Source organism: Etheostoma spectabile, chromosome 24, assembly GCF_008692095.1.
Source record: "Etheostoma spectabile isolate EspeVRDwgs_2016 chromosome 24, UIUC_Espe_1.0, whole genome shotgun sequence".
Taxonomy (NCBI): Eukaryota; Metazoa; Chordata; class Actinopteri; order Perciformes; family Percidae; genus Etheostoma; species Etheostoma spectabile.
The window spans coordinates 10004324-10021518 of NC_045756.1; the positions used below are offsets into that span (position 1 = coordinate 10004324).

Sequence of the window (17195 nt, forward strand, 5' to 3'; positions counted from 1 at the left end):
ATATCATTGATGTTCATGAAAACTTTAACAAAATCTGTCTTTATTGCTCAATAAATGAAACATAATAGGCCAAAAAACATCATAAAATTATATTACAGAAAAGAAACATCAACTATTAGAAACACAATTCTTTGTCACCACACGTAACAAGGACTCGCTAATGGTTAAACCATGGTTTAAAATGTGGAATGCATAGATTCAACATCATTAAGGCAGAGAAATGTGGGGGACTGTGCAAGTCAAGCAAGGTAACTTCTAACAGGGTTAGCCAAATTAGCATAGAAAACGGGAGGTAGCGATTTTTTTAAAAGTTTCAATTAAGAAATTGTGAGTTTGTTGTACAAGGGCTACACCTTGTTGACAAGTCAGCTAGGGTCCGCCTAGGTTTAAGGGCTGGGTCACCCCTTCAACTCGGCCCTACCACTGTGAAAAAAGAATATGGGACAGCCCTTACCTCTCACTGAACTCGCAAAAATAGGGGAAGGGGGGTGGTGAGGGTAGGTCTAAGATAGAGACATGATGAGATTCAGCCTTACACCAGTCTGCCAGGAGGACTGGGCCAAAATTCTGCCAAATGTTGTGAGAAGCTTGTTTCTTTTTTTAGGAAGGACATCCAAAACATTTGACCCAAGGTAATACAGTTTTAAGGCAATGGTACAAAATACTAATAAATGTATGGAAAATCCTGCCTTTACATAAGTGATAAGAAATAGTTCTAATAAATCTTCTGTCATTATTATGGCATTTACTAAATATAAATAATGTTGATCATCCTAATGGACATAAACAAGAAAAGCGATTGTCTGATTTCATGTCAGGACCGTGAGGAACCAAGCATCGGATTCATACAGGCATGTGTAAACTTCTGGGTTCAAGTGATGAGTTCCCCCCGCCACTGCCTATGGCCCCCCAATGGCTAGAAAATGGTGATACCGAGCCCAGGGTATCTGCTCTGCCTTGCGAAAATGAAAAAGCTCCAGAGGGCCGACTGAAATCTCCTCCTTTGCGGTAGAAGGGGCAATATTACATCCCCTTTCTCTGTTTGCCCACCAGAGAATGGCCCCCCACGAGAGCAGCGAATCATTGGCTTTCAAACGATCAAAGTGCAGTTGTCAAGCCACCCCCCCAGCCCTCCACCTTGCCCCCCTGTGCCTTCGCAAAAGGCCAAGACTCAGAAAGGCACATACTAAGAAACGCTCAATGTTTTTTAGGGACTGGCCTCTAGTGCCTGGAATTTGGGACCAAGGTTAGATTTGGGAAAGAGAACTTCAATCCAGTATTAGGGGACCAATAAGGTCTATAAAGCGACTCAGATCCATATTAGGGACCACTAAGGTCTATATAAAAGGACTTCAGATCCAGTATTAGGGACACTAAGATCTATTATAAAAGAGGGACTTCAGAACTCCCAGTATTGGGGGGACCAATTAAGGTCTAGATAAAAGAGACTTCAAGATCCCAGTAGTGGCGGGACAATAAGGTCATATTAAAAGAGATTCAGATACAGTATGGGGCGACACTAAGTACTGTATATAAAGCTCCAAAGGCTCCATTCATGGGACCTTTAACAAACAATTTAAATTTCAAATCTAGTCCTTCAATAAACCAGAAGCTGGTCAGGACATGACTGTTTGGTGTTGCAAGAGTAAAAACATCAACAGTGGTAGAGGACATTTAAATGAAATGTAAATGACTAATCTTTGGTGATCTTTTACTTGGTTGTGTAGGGGTTATTGAACTTGGAGAGAATTATAGAAGCAAAAATATTCTAATTGCATATAAAGGGTTGTTGTTAGTTACCCGTTCTAACTGCCAGCTGTGTCAAAAAACACAATGCAGGTCAGGTGCCTTGGGCAGTTTCTGAAGAAAATAGAGTCTTTTACTAAAGTTGATGTAATCCCATGCACTCTGTGTGCCCCGTTTGGAGTCACTGTTTGCCACTCTGGGTTGGGCTCCCTTTGTGGGATTTTCGGATGCTCTGGGTCGGGGGGCCAATTTAGGTCAGTTTTTCAATTCGGGCCGTCAGGAAACTGACAAAAAGCTACAAAAATGTCTGAAAAAACAACTTGTGAAAGGTAACATTGGAAACGAGATTAGGGCACACAGGCTTCCTCCACTTTGACCAAATTTGCATTTTCTGAGGAAAATCAGACATCTCTAAAGCGTAGTTGAAACTGAGGGCGCGGGGGCTGTGGAGAGTAGCAGATTTCTCAAGCTTGAAATAAAAGAAAATATAATCTTGTGCAGTCAAAAGAATGACAACAAGCCGAAAAAGGTTGTTACAAAACTGCAGGGGAACATTCTGAAAACAACACAATTAACATTTTACAGTAGACTACCTATATTCTGTTATGACACCGTATATTTTAGACGGAAATGCTGTTCAATACAACGTCTGTGTTTAATTTGTATCTTGTTTTAGTAACCGATGATGCGTTATATTAATGAGAATGTGTAATGAATGGTTGAGAGGAGCAGCATGAGGATATTAACACGATGTGAGACGTTAAAATGTACTGACCTTTTCTTACCAAATCCATGGATTTAGAGAAGCGTCTGAATATTTTGCCAAAAAAGCTTGCCTAGTTTGAGAAAAATCTGATATTACCCACCAAAAGTCTGAATATTTAGAGAAAACAAATTCTTTCAGTGCACTGACAAAAAGAGAAAAGGTGCGAACAGGTGGATTGCGTGCTGTCTTCGTCCATGGCAATTCCAGAGGGAATTTACTCCGTTTAAAAATGATCACAAACATTTGTTGTGTCAGAAGACAATAAACAAACTCTCTACCTCAGTCGGCGAGAGCAAACTGCGTCCGTATCGACGGGTTTTTTCACCCAGGTGCCCGGCCCAGCTGTGGGCGAAAGCTCTAAAGAGCGTCTGCTTGCGCTGTGGTACTCCACCGCTGCCGCATTCGCATAATGGTAGCGATGACCAGGCCGCCTTGTCCGGATCGCAGGCTGGGACGCCAGCTACGGGACACAAGGGGTATCACAAGACTGGTTAGGGGGCGACAAACTTCACTCACCATCCGAAAAAAACGGAAAGGGTTTTATTGTCACTGTAAGCGCTTCGTCTCCACTGATACGTTTTGGTTTGAAGCAAATCTCCTCGCATCAATAAAAGTGAAATATTACTTTGGGGCAGGGGGGGGGAAGGCTCAGTAACAACGGAACCAAACCCACAGCTCACTTCGGTCTCGTCAATAACATGGCAACTTATAAAAGGAAACTTCTCACCTCCAAATCTTATCCACTCAAAAAGTAACGGTACTACTCTTTGGCCGGCCTCGCTAAAGCCCAAATCGCTGTGGTGTGGCGTGCCTGTTGTTTTGTTACCCATTCTAGTAATCCGGTGGGTTCTAGTTTAGGCTATCGTTACTAGTGGTTGTAACAGCATGGGAAAAAATACGTTTGCTTGGACGTTGTTAATTTGTTACTATCACACAATAAAAATATTGACGCCGTTTAAATGGGTTTGTATTAACGCCACTGACAGCCACTGTTAGTAACATATGATACTTTATCATGGCATAGTATAGGACATCATTTCTTTTACATGTAGAAGCTAGATAACTTTCTACAAAAAAGTCAGAAGGGTCAGAGCCATAAACGTGGTCTTTGATGTTTATTTGACGCGACCTCTTCAGGTGGGCAGGATGCGAGGTCAGCCGTATTACATTGCAGTGAGTGCATCCAGCGGCTTGAAAGAGCGTGTTTGCCAGAGTCCCGCGCGCGGTCGGCCCAGATCTCTTTCCCGTGGTGGCGGATCACCTCCGCCCAAGTCTCCAGCGGCTCAGTAACACCAAAGTTATGAGCTTTTCCTGGCGACGAGCCTCAGCGTTTGTGATTCCTGTAGGCCAGCGGTGGAAGAGGTATTCAGAACCTTCACTGCAGTAAGGTACTATAGCACATGTTAAAACGCTTTCACAAAAACTGTCAACAAATGTCAAACGGCTGATAAAAATAACAGTTAAAAAGGGGTGTCAATAAAATGCAAACAAATGGGCATCAAAAGACAACACGTTAAAACCTTGAAAGCGTAACAAGGTGTCAGCACAGGATGGGACAGCCTTTAAGATTTAGTAGGCTGAAAAAAGGTAAAACCAGTGCGTGAAATAGAGTATTCAGATCCTGTCCTTCAGGTAAAAGTACCAATACCACACTGTAAAGAATTGAAGAGCAAAAAAAAAAAAAAAAAAATCCAACAAGAAAACAAAATGTTTAAAAACTTGCAAAATAGCGGCAAAAGCATATTTCTAAGTCCGAATATTTTGAGCTAGTCGGGATGTGATTTTCAGTAGACTCAAAAAGGTATATCTCTGGTAGGGATCCTCCCATAACATTGTCACAAAGAAGAATAATCAAGAGTATTGTCTCACCGCGCTGCAGCCGCGGTCTGTTGAGGCTGAAGGACTGTGACAGGTCCGGATATCGCACTGATCCTCTGGTAATGACTCTGGAGCAGTGGTCTGCTGGTACAGGAGGCACAGGATGTGCTGGAGAAGTAGACGGCCTCGGGGAAGTAGCTCACAGAGAGCTTGCGTACAAGAACGTTCCACTGAAAGGGGCAAGAACCAAGAGTTAGATATCGGCTATTCAACTAGCTGTTTTTTCAAAGGGGGCAGACTTTCTTCAATTAACAACCGTATTAAAAAAACATAACTGGAGCAAGATCTTTGTCACCCTTTTTCAAAAGTTTTTAAAGCTTTTTAAAAAAGTTTTGATGCCACTTCCAAACCTTTTGTGCCACTTATACCACCAATGTTTCCATGTCGGCTACGCCCATGATAGGAAGTGCTCCATGTGGTGTCGCTTGGTGTGAACAGGAAGTAAAACAATGACAAACCTGGCTCTCTTATCACTGCAGGACAGGGTGAGCAGCTATCGCCTGCAGAACACCGTCCCAGTTGGATGGTGTGACTGGAGCCGACTGGGATGGTTCCTTTCACGGACTCTATCTTAGTGCCGCAGCTTGCGCCGCGGGCCTTTCGTTGGGTGTCTGTCGCCCTGATCTGAAACAGGAAAGACAAGAAATCACTCAGTGTTTTTTATTAATGCTAATAATATCAATAATAATAAAATTTAAAATTAAGAATTATGACTTTCTTGATACCCGAAGCACACATTACATGAACAGATAGTAAAAGATTAAACCAGATGCACAACAAGACCACACCGAATACATGCAATGAACAAACAAGAGCCAACAGACAAAGTACCATCAAATTATACGGAAGTGTACTGAGTAGGTTTTTAGACGGGATTGAATGTGTGGGTAGTAAGGATTGTGGGAGTGAGTTTACATTACTGTGTGGTTCTTGCACATGTATAATAAAAGACATCCCGGTTCAGCAGAGCCAGTGGTGTTTTCTTCTCCCTTCTGACCATAGAGGCCTCGGCCCTCTCTTAGGACCATGGCTTTAAAACGTTCTTCAACAGACTAAGCCCGGAGGCTGGAATGTTGTCGTCTGCCTTTCATTACCAGGGTATGGAAAAAAAAACTTCAATCATTTACAAGAGAGCTCAGCTTCGACAAGACACAGGATTACTGCAGCGTACGGGCAACCAATACCTGAAAGACTACTTAGCCAAAAATGAAACCATATCAACTCCAAAACTATGAGCACCGGGGGAGAGCCGGAAAAGACTATACACCGGACTGGGGACAATTCATAGAACAAAATTGTGCTTAGTAACAAAGCACCAAGGAGTCCAGCTTCCTGTCAAGGTCCGGGGGAACTGTTTTAAAAAGTTTTTGACATAAAATGAAACATTCTATTGCCCAGGAGAGGGAGTCTGGTTCATGTCCACTGTGGCTTATTCTCCATCACTCCACCCTCCATGGCGGCTTCATGCGGAGAGAAGAGGCGGGCGGTCGCACACGGCGATGTGCTGATGTAAAGGTGGACCTGAAAGTTTTGTTCAGTCTAACAAACCCGTCAGTGTTTACACTGGCTAAAGAGGGACTTCTGCTGCTCTCTCCTGGTCACTGGGACAAAAGTGAGAGATTAAGGTTTCTTAACGTATTTAGCGTTTGCAAGTAGAGAAGGGTTGGGTGAGAGGTGGTAGCCTTTAAACTACAGATAGAGATCCTGCCGAAGGAATCACAGAGTTAAAGGAAAGCGATGCACCTCAGGAAATGCTCCAGCTGCGATAGTACAGAACCGGCCGAGCGAGCGGCGAGCCAAAATCTCGCGTTGGCAGTCGTTGAGGGCCAAACTCTGTAGCTCATGTACTCCCGTTGATGCACTTTGTTCCTGTGGAAACGCAGATCACCTGAGCCTCCTCACATCCGCCGCCTCTGTAATAAAAGATCGCGAAATCTAGAATAAAGCTAAAAAAAGTGTGTTAAAGATGTCCAAAGAAACAACAATAGTCAAAAACTGAAATAAGCAACAAAAAAATGTGAAAAATGCCAAGCAATCACCCGTTGTCATGATACACCAGCCAGAACTTTCAGTTGAGGTGGGAGCCGTGAAGTCTATGTGAGTCGCTGAATCTTTTCAACACAGGCGAGAGATGGCGTACTGCCCAGGCCTGGGGGGGGGACAAATGATCGCAGGTGAAACCTTTGACATGAATAAAAGGGTTAAATGTTAAAGGTTGAAAATGTGGGCCGAGAAGTCAACAAAGGGGCAGAAACAGACGTCTTAGAAACAAGAAAGGGACATAACTCTGGAAAAAAAAAGGTCAAAAACATTTCAGAAAAACGAAACCTATACGATTAAAAACATCTGAAAAAGTGGAAACTTGTATTTAAAAACTTTTTTTGTTTTAAAGCAGCAAATAAAGCCCGCTTTATGAACTATTATCTTATATTTGATCACCTAAATACAGGATGTAAAAGAGCAACAATGTCCAGAAAAAAAAAATCATCAAAAGCTTAGCAACAAAACAGAAGTAAAAAATTTTGTGAATGGGACCTTTAATTTGATAAAATCTTTTTAGGAGACCAGACAAAACCGGTTAAAGTAGGCAAACATTGGGGCCTTTCAATGGTCCCTGTCCCTGGGTCCTGCTTACCTGTGGCAGGTGAAAGACGGCAGTCTTTCTCTGGGATGGGCTGTCTGCACGGAGCTGATCCAGCTGCATGTTAAAACAGAGAAAAAAAGGAGCGCCTGTGCAGCCCGGCCTTTGCCATGCCTTTTGTTCCGCCCCAGAACCCTGGAAGTTCTGCGATCTCGGTACCGACCATGACAAAGTTCTGGTGTGGCTCACCCCAAACTCTGATACAAAGTAATACTTTCAGGGCCCGGCCGCAACTCATTCAGATCATGACGGGTTCTTGCGCTTGTACGGGGACATTGAGAGGACGGGTAATGGGGGTGGTAAGGGTTGCCCAATATGGTGTGGGGTTAAGGGTGCCCCAATAGGGTGTGGGGTAAGGGTGCCCCCATAGGGGTGTGGGGTAAAGTTGAAAGGGGAGGGTAGCATTGGGTACGTGATTCCAAAAGAGCAGAAGGAAATTCCAAAGAGCTGTTGGATTGCAAGGTGAAACGGGGTTCTCTACGGGAATCATGTCTAAAAGGCGTTGAAAGAGCATGTCAGGAAAAGTCCGCCTGGTCCGAGGGAAGTCGGGGTAAAAGACAGCGCCGGAACATGGACATGTGTGCTTCGACATGTGGGGAATGCACAAAGGAGCGCAAGCCTTCTCCGCTGCGTTCAGCTTGCCTCTTTTTCGTGGGACCAGCAAACCCTCGAAGAGCAGCCCGTTGACCCTCTACAGCATCACAAAGGAAGGGAGATGGACCGGCCCGGTCGAGACAGCAAGTTTGTACTGCAGCCTTGCTTGATCTCATTGATGCATTAGGGCATTCTTAGCAGAAGGGCCCAATGACTTTTGTACTCGTCTGGGGCCCGTACGTTGGAATGGGTATGCCCGTATGCCGTCCTCTAAGGGACGTTTCCTCCACCCCAGCACACCCCTTGGGAGCTGAGTAGCTCAGCTGCAACCCCTTTCTTGGGGCGAAAGACGTTCCGATTTCCCTTACATCGTCGCCGTGAACCTGCAGTGTACGAAAGAGTAAAATGCACATGCTTCTTTGCAGGATCTGTAAAATGTAAAAATTCTGAGATTCCTTTAGAGATTTTCTTTGCAGCTGAAAAAGTGATGGTGTCCCTTGATCACTACTCTGTAGTGGACAATTAATAAAAAAACTAAAAATAAAGGTATTCTAAACATCATCAGTGGTTTATGACTGACAAAATTTTAGGCTAATCTGCACAAGGAAAACATTTAAAATCAAATTATAGTCAACAGTAATGATACCGGTCCACATGTAATACTCCCGACCAAATACAATCTTTAAAAAAACAGTAACTTTAACTATACTACACTTACCAATAATCCTTACTGTATTTGTTGTAGTCTCAAATCTAGCAAATAGGGAAAACCGCTCTATTTTAAAATGTAAGCTTAAATGTCCTTTTTTTTACTGGACGATATTTCGTGTTTGGGAAACACATATCACCAAGCCATGATAACAAAGATGACGGGGAATAATTTTAAATTTCCATTTACAGCATCCTCTAGCAAAAGATTGACAGGTTACTCATCACGGTGACAGGACAGAAAACAGTCACAGAAAAAATGCAGGTTAGTTAAGAAGGTTGTGCCCCCCCCTACAATGGGGTTACAAACAAGGGTGTCAACCTTTCTAAAATAATTCTGTACCTCAACTCAGCATGAAGAAAAAATGACACAGAATAATATAGAATTTTGCATTTGATTGCTTACATTGGCACTTTCGTACAAGCATAATCTGTGCTACCTGTAGGGTATTATGGTTTTTCCATATCGGTTCCATTTTTGGAGTGACTCAAGAGGAATTCATTACAAAATCTTCAAGTCTCTTTTTCGCACTACAGGCATTTGAGAAAAAAACCATGGTGAAGGTAAAAGCTCCAATCACTACTGAATGACTAAAATAGCAGTCGCTGTAACTTAAACGTTTCAAAGGTGGATTAAACTTACCAAACGCAGCCAAAATCCTGTGAAATGCAATGTGTCGGTGCGGGAACTGAGGACAAAGAGGGGCAAAAACAGCCCTGTTTTAATATGTCTCTCCTGATTATCATTAAAGAGCTGAAGCAATAACAAAAAAATCCACTATCGATGCTTTGTTCTGTTACAGATGTACCAAATAAAAAATACCACATGTATTTGCATTAATAATTATCGTCGAGTGCTAGGCCTTCTCCGGGAACTAGTGTGACACCGGGTGACTGACACTATCTTAGAGCGAACTGCTTGAGGGTCGCTTTGCTGTAATTTTAATTTCAATACGGTTTTATCAAAAGAAAAATCTGAATCATGCCGGTTCGACAGCATTACATGAAATGACAGACCATTTGAATCACGGCCCTGGAATAAACTTGTTTTGAAAATTGGTGTTAATGATGTAATAATTCAGTAGGCTCATAGCGCATAGAGTCACCCCATGCAGAAGTCCAAAAGACTGCAGCTATAAAGAGCTTTAGCAATGGAGGTTGAGAAAGAAACCCGGAGTCACGCCCATGTTTTCGGAATGGAACTCCATGTAAACTCACTTCTTTTAGCGGTGAATAGAGCAATCATACTTCCACAGTAAATGGTGTGACTTTAAGGCATTATTTCACCCAGACCAGAGTGGTGATAATGGAACAGTGGAAAGATGAACCAGACGGCTGTGGTCGTTTTATTAGTTTCTGTCCAATGTGAATAGCTATGGTTTTAAGATGATTAAAAGTGCGGATATTTACAGGGTATTTCTGGGGGGTTGTAACCTAAAGCAATTTGCTGCGTTTTATATAGATGTTTTAAAAACAGGATCTTACTCTTTAACAAAAAAAGGTATCAGGTAACTTCTGTAGGGATCCTTTCCTATGTTTGCAGACATTATAACTCTGAGAGTCAATGGCCCACCACAGAACTTTGTAGTGGAGCTAAACTGACAGTAGTCATTTGTCCTACGGGTCACATGGCAGCTTTTTTGCGGACGGTTCGACCGCAACAAATATTGTCAAAAAAAAATGGTTGTTTCCATTAGACACACACAAAAAAACATAGGAAAATAGGGTCTGGTTCCCTTAAACCTGTATTTTGGGTTAAACGGCAGTTCATCCTGGGCCTGGTTCTATGAAACCAAGGTCAACAGTTGGGGCAAACATGGATTAGGGGCCAAAGTTGTAGAGAGAGTTGGTTGCAGTTGTTTAAGGCTTTTCAAAGGCTTTTAGGTAAAAATTCAAACAGCATCGTCAAAACTATAATAGCAAATATCACATAAGACTCATAGATGGGTGACAGCCAGCCCGATGGATTCCCTTCCGAATCAAAATAAAAAAAAGCAATGTCTGTTCTGCTTCTGTTTTTATGCTGCTGAGCTGCAGCACGGCTCTTCAGTAACAAGAACAATGTTTCCCTTCCCCAGCAGACCTATAATCGTTACCCCCCTCTTGTGCTCAGGCATTATGTCTTTGTGTTTTTCATGTTGGTTCAGTCCACTCTTGCATGCTGATTTACTTTGCCGACATTGTCCACTGGCTAGTGCTGAAAGACAAACTCTGTTCTGATACTGTGCTCTAGTAAGGAGACTGACCATTTCATTTCATTTGGAATTAATATTGGAATGGCTTCTATTTTGATTTAATTACCCAAAATTCCACTTGGGAATCTTTTCACTCCCTTATCAAATTTTTTCAGTTAGTTCAGTAGACACTTAGAGTAATAATCTGTCAGAGTAGTGTCAGCGGCAAAACATAACTTTGAGGGACACCAAGCCAATGCACATTTGTCCTAAAAGGATTATGTCAGTGATGTTCACAGCTGCCGCTAACAGCGTGTTGCCCTAAATACTGGACTAATTGTGAAGTGTTTCAATCACAAAGAAACAAAACATAGAAAATAAGAGCCAAAGTTGAAGAAAAAAAAAAGGAAAAAAAAAAAAATCAGCAGCGGATTCACAATTAATAGTGGTGGTTACTCTTCAAAGCTCACAAAAAACTCCTTAAGCCCATTTGACAACCAGTGGGATTCAGTTCACTCTTTTAAAAAAAAAAAAAATTTTAACAAAAAAAAAATAGAGTCTCGTATCAATTTGATCATATCAGTTGGCGAAAATAAATAGCCAAACTTATCAAACCGCTCATCCTACTCCCATCCCAGTGAACGCGGCTTTTGAATGCAAAAACAGGCACACAAAATGTGTCAGATTGAAAGTACAGCTGTGCCCTGCAGGTGGTTTTGGCTGAATAGACTGACGTTTCCAAATCCAGTGCTCTCAGGGAGCTTTAGGAAGCTTTTCATTAGGGGGAAAGGGAGGAAAGCTTAGTTGCCATCAAAATGGACCAAAAATCTCACATTAGAAAAACACCCTGACCATGGATTATGCTCTCCTCTAGTACCCTGGAGCCAGCCAAATAGGAATGGGTGGTACATTTTACCAGAACTCTGTATTTCCTTTACTTAAATGTCTAGTGGGGGTTACCAAATTCACGCTGTACCAGAGGATAATGTGGGGCCACTCAAGATGAGCAAAGTCCCCTCCTCCAGGTAAGCAAGTGGAATAGGCTTGTCAAATTCATACATCAGGAAATGGCTTGGTCTGCTTTTCTGATGTAGGGCTCTTGGCAGGACCAAGCTTCAACTGCATGCATTCCAGCAGAGGGGCATATAAGCAGGAGATGCATGGCTGTGCATGGAGCTAAGAGAACCACAGACCATATGGTGAGAGCTGCGGATACCAGGTCGGGACCGGGAGAGAATGTAAAGCCGAGGAGAGGGGGGGGTTGACCCTGGCAATAAGAAGGCTGCACACCGTGGAGGTGGTTGGCAGAGTGCAAGGACGGTCGGGCAGGTCCTCGGTTGGGTCAGCCCAGCTCTTATGGTCAATGAATCCAAGAAAGAGGGAAGAAGAAGAAAGGCAGAGAGAGGGAGTTTCTGTGTGGCTGATAAGAAAGGGCAAAAAATTGAGGTCTAATCACCACCTAGGGCATCAGCACGGGGGTGGCAGGGAGAAATCCCTGCCACACTCAGCAACCATGAGATTGTTAATGGGGTTTTAAAGGACAGCGAAAACATCCCCCGGGACGGGTTTTCCTCAGCTAATGACCCACAAATACTCTATAGTTAGTAGGTGTTTTCCAAAAAATGTACACCTAAGTAAACCTTAAAGATTAAGGGATGAGAGCGGGGCACGACGGAGAATTACCATCAAAGCGGTGTTGTTCTTGTTGTCCCAGGGTCGGCCAGGAAAGTTTGCTGTCTTGGGAAGGCCTTCTAGACCGACCCTGTCTTGGTGACCCCCTGTGGAAGCTCAGGAGGAGCTAAGTTTTCTCTCGAGCAGCACATGACACCGTACCTTTCCCCCACAACATCCACCTTGGATGGGCAATGGGAATCGCTGCCTCCTGTGTAATGCTGCCAACGGCAAGCTACAACACATCATGACAGGCTGCAAGACAGCTTTGGCACAAGGGTACTACGGTGGAGGCATGAACTCGGTGCTTGAGGAACGGCGGAAGGCTTGTTGAGGTGGTCGGAGACATGACAGGCAGGAAGCAAACAGCAGGCCCCCAGCCCTAATCACACATCTCCATCCAGTTTGAGGCTAAGGAGAGGGGCAAACCCACGCCAAGAAGGATCCGCAAGGCCCCTTACACCAGTCAAGGGTGGGACATGAGCAGTTGCCTTGGAAAGCAGCTCATTTTCCCAAGGGGAGATAGTGGAAACAACCTGTATCCGACGCTTACATGCTGTCCTGATAGTGGAAAGTACAGGGCTTGAAGGAGGTTGAAAGCTGCCCATGTCATAACCGGGACAAATAAGTGGACTTGGCTGCAAATGCAGGGAGGCTGGTTGGAGGGCAGTCACATAAAAATACTTGTGGACGGGGGGGTCCCCGGGTTTCTCTCAACTCTGGTCTGCTCCGCGAACATGGGTGTGATGGAGAAGGCACCGCACAAAAAAAAAAAAGCTGGGCAAAGAGAGGCAGGGACACAAGGATGTTTCTGGCTGGGTGAGAGAGAAAGGCAAAGTAATTGGGGTCCAATCTCACCCTAGGGCACCAGTAGGGGTGGCAGTGAGGAAAGAAATCCCTGCACCCATGAGATGTACGGGGTTTAAAGAGCAAAACATCCAGATGATGGTTCCCTAGTGTGACCCATAAATGATCTCCGTACGTGTTCTCCTAAATGTATACATAAGCCCTGGTGGAGGTGCCGTCAGGCCGAAATGCCTAGCAGTGTTCCCCATCTACCTGTACTCTAAACTATATTCTGGTTTTCACATTGACTACTGTGAAAGTGCAGTTGCGACAGGAAAGCCTGTACTGCGAGTGGAAGGCTAGTCAACCACCCACTTGTCCTCTTGGGGGCACTCTTAACTGGACTTTGAAAACAACCGGCAGCCTCCGAGAGGCGGAGGAAGAAGAGCCACAACGACAGATTGCTAGGGACAGAGACTGGAAAGAACCTAGGACAATGAGATTAAGACAGAGTTGAGGAGAGATGTATGTGTGGGTGGGGGGGGGGGGAGGGGGGAAAAACAACAGAGGACCACGTTTCAGAAGATACAGATCATCAGGGAAAGATAAAGTGTGGAGAAGAGAGTCTCCAGGCAGCTGTGCAATGCAGCACCAGGCTGCATGTGAAACAAGTAGACACCAGAGCCAGGACACCACACACAGTGATGAGGGGAACCAGGCTGAGGAGAGGGAGCTGGAAGCAGAGGAAGAGACCAATTAGGGAGCGCTATCCTATTGAAGGTGGTCCTGGGGAGAGCACAACCAGAAAATCATAACGGGCGTTAAAAAAAAAGCCAGTCAACACAGGGGAAACAAGAGAACCAGGGCAAAGACTGGTCAAGGGCCCAAAAGCGAAGGAATTACAGTTGTGACACACATCTGGATGCACGAACTCATACGATTCTGGGAACAATCAATTTGTGGCGATGGTTTGGCCAGCTTAACATTCATTTGGGACATCGTATGAGGATGCAGAGGCAGATACGGACAACATATCAGGAAAAGCAGCGTGCAGCCCAGGCAGAAAAAGTAGAGGGAAACACAGATGAGCAGCTGGTAAAGAGGCGACGCCCAGTCCAAACAGTGGAGAGAAGCAGAGAGAGGAGAGGGAAGGTCGGAAATAACTCTGGGAGTGAGGTGAAGAAAAGTCCGGTCATCTTGTGAAGGGGTGAGGTGCATTTGTAAGCACAGGAGAAAAATGAAACGCGACAAGAGGAGCAACTCTTCAAGAATCCCTTAAAAAAACAACATGCAGGGCAGCTGCTGGATGACAAGAGGAGCAGGGGAAAGATACAAAACACCAAAGGAGGGAGCTGGGGACGCATTTCAAGCAGCAATAGTGATCTGATAGGATGACTCCCTGGGTTCACCAGGGTATGTCTTTGCTTAGCCCCCCCTGCCATGGCCGCTTTAAACCACTGCACCCCAAAACTCAGTGAGGTCGCAGAGATGTGTTTGACTAGGCTAAAGGAGACTCACACCAGGCCCCAATGGATACCATACAAGCTGTACAGGAATGGTCCTGGACTTGAGAGGATCCTGGTGGAACTTTCAGGAGAGCATGGAAGAAAGACAGTTGTCCCTCAGATTGGCGGGGGAGGCGCCATCTGTCCTCATCCCAAGCGACAAGACTCAAAGGACCATCGGCAGTTAGGAATTGTAGCCCTTCTAAATGTGGAAGGAAAGATCTTCTCCATCATGGCCAATAGGATGACCTTCTTTTTGTTTAGACAGCAGCTGACAGAAGGTGGCATACCAGGCTTTCCAGGGTGTGGTTGAACATTGCTCCTGTGAGTTGGTAACAAGATTCAGAAGGCGAGCGAAAGGTGATTGGCATGATGTCTGGTTAGGGAGATTACGGGATCTAAAGATATGCTGCATTCATGAAGACTGAAGTTGCCATATGGCATGGGCACCTCCACTGAAATGTACAGGAGATGTACACCATACTCCAGGGACAGCTAATGTATGTTGAGACTGCTCAAGAGGTTTGATGAACTCGTTGAGTGGGCAGGAATGACAATCACGCCATCAAAGGCTGGTGCCTCCAGCAAGGGGTCGAGTGACTGACACCATCTTTAGTGTGGGCGGGTGAAGGTGATGAGATCCCCCGATTTCAGCCCGCCCGTCCAGAGCCTTGCCGCGTTTATTAGGGCAGCCCTCTATGTTAAGAAGATGGGAATGTGGTGAGAACAGCTGAACGGTTAACCTTGTTAGGATCAACAATAGGTCAGCTCGCAGGCCAGTACAAGGTGGGGGTGTTAACACTACATGCTGTACCAACGGATAATGTGGCCTAGAAAGCTGAGTCGAAAGTACCCTCTTCCACTGTAAGCAAGGTGGATGCGTGTCAAATTCATTAATCAGGAAATGGCTCGGTCTGCCCAGCTATGACGCAACAAATGCTCTTGGTAGTGTTTTCCAAAATGTACCACCTAAATACACCTTAAAAGGTTCCATGCCTTAGAAAATTCACTTTGAAGGTTTTAACATTAATATAAGTCCCCCAGGCGCCTATGCCAGTGGCTAGAAATGGGGATAGGTGTAACCCAAGCCCTGGGTAGACTATTTGGCCTTTGAGAAAAATGAAGCTCGATGAGGCCGATCAGAATCTTCCCTTTATGGGAAGTCATAAGGCGGCCGGTTACCGCCCCTTTTCGCGGCTTTACCAGCACAAGAGAATTTGGTTACACCCATGAGGAAGAGAATAATGGCTTTAAAATGAGAAAAAAGTGGCAGTTGGTCAAGGCCACACTCCAAGGGATCAATGTTCAAGATTAGGAGGGTTAAGATCTCCACTTTGGGCAACAATTAAAACTTTGAAATGTCAAACATTTTTTTGGCAACAATTTGTGCCTTTTCTTGCATCAAATTTCTGGTGCAAATGTCTTTACGTAGTAAAGGAATTATCCTAGCTTTTTGGGGTGATGCACTTGGCAAGTTTTAATTATTGGGGGAGTTTCAACCCCCAGGGTTGAAATTTACACCTATGATTAAGCATGCATCTCAAACACAAGGTCCCCATGGCCACTGTCAGACCCCTTCATAATACAATGTTGGGCCAAATAGTAACACTATTCATTGTTTACAAAGGGGGTATGGTCATTATTTTTACAACGAACGTTCAAATTTAGGGAAGTAATACTACTACAACTTGGAGTGAAGTTAAATGTTTAAACCGTTATCAAATACCTTTCCTTATAGAAGGCATTAGCTAACTATCAAATGTAAGATAACCTATTTTAAAAACGTCAGTCCCCCCCCCCCCCCCGTACTTTAGCTGTATTTCAATATTGGCTAAATCTTTCACTGTTTCTAGAAAGATGGGTGTAAGCTACCTAACTGTAACGTGTTGATTTGTGACAGCTGACTTCATTTGTTACTATGTGATATATTCTTCCAACCAATCATAATTTAGTTTTTGAATAGTGCAGTTACTTACAGTCTTCCCACACCTGGCAACGGCAGAAGTAAAGCAAGTAGCGGTACGTGTGCACAATTCTATACCCGTTGAGGGGCCGTGCAGGAAAAAGGGCTGGATACAGCTGCAAAAAAGGAAATGCCCGCCACTCGGCTACGCTAATACATTCAATCTTGGCTAATACCCGCTGGGTACTTGGAACGTGGTTGGATCAGTGCCATACAAACACCTGGAGTTAATTTCTATCGATATTAGAGAAAGTTACACTTTATTATCAGAATGTTGTGGTAATATTAGAATATGGACTAACGATCAATCATGGTTTTAATCCGTCCCTCTCGATGGTGAGGAGCCTCCCTTGGTTTGGGGGTACCAATCTCCCCACTCGACTGGAGGAAACCAACAGTTCTAAAGTTCAGTAACAGAAAACTTTAGTGGAATGAGTTAAAAACAAGCGGAGCCTCATCGTTCTGCCTCCCAGCTTTTTTTTTTCTAAACGTTAGCATTGATAGCTTGGAGGTTGTTCGTCAAGAGTCTTCCAGGGCGTCGGGTCAGAGGCTTTTCCTGGTAATGTATTTCCATTAATCCAGATACTGCTAAAGCCAAAACATTACGTTCAGATGTCGCATTGGACTAGTAGCCTTGGTGTAGTCCACTTAAATGTTAAGACAGAACCCCATTCAGACCAAAAGCGTTATTTTTAACTAACCTGCACCAATGTATGGTGCCTTCAAAAGTCTCCAGCCCGAAGGTTTTCTCAACGCCCCCCTG

At 44.3% G+C, this 17195-nt stretch overlaps 1 protein-coding gene across 1 annotated transcript in view; it reads left to right on the forward strand.

Annotated features, from left to right (window-relative positions):
• The first annotated feature begins 12365 nt into the window (after window positions 1-12365).
• The window catches only part of LOC116673666 (uncharacterized), a 5645-nt gene continuing 815 nt past the window's right edge, over window positions 12366-17195 (forward strand). Inside the window, exon 1 of the mRNA XM_032505883.1 lies at window positions 12366-12503. Coding sequence (XP_032361774.1) covers window positions 12366-12503 — 138 coding nt within the window. The remainder of the gene's footprint in view (window positions 12504-17195) is intronic.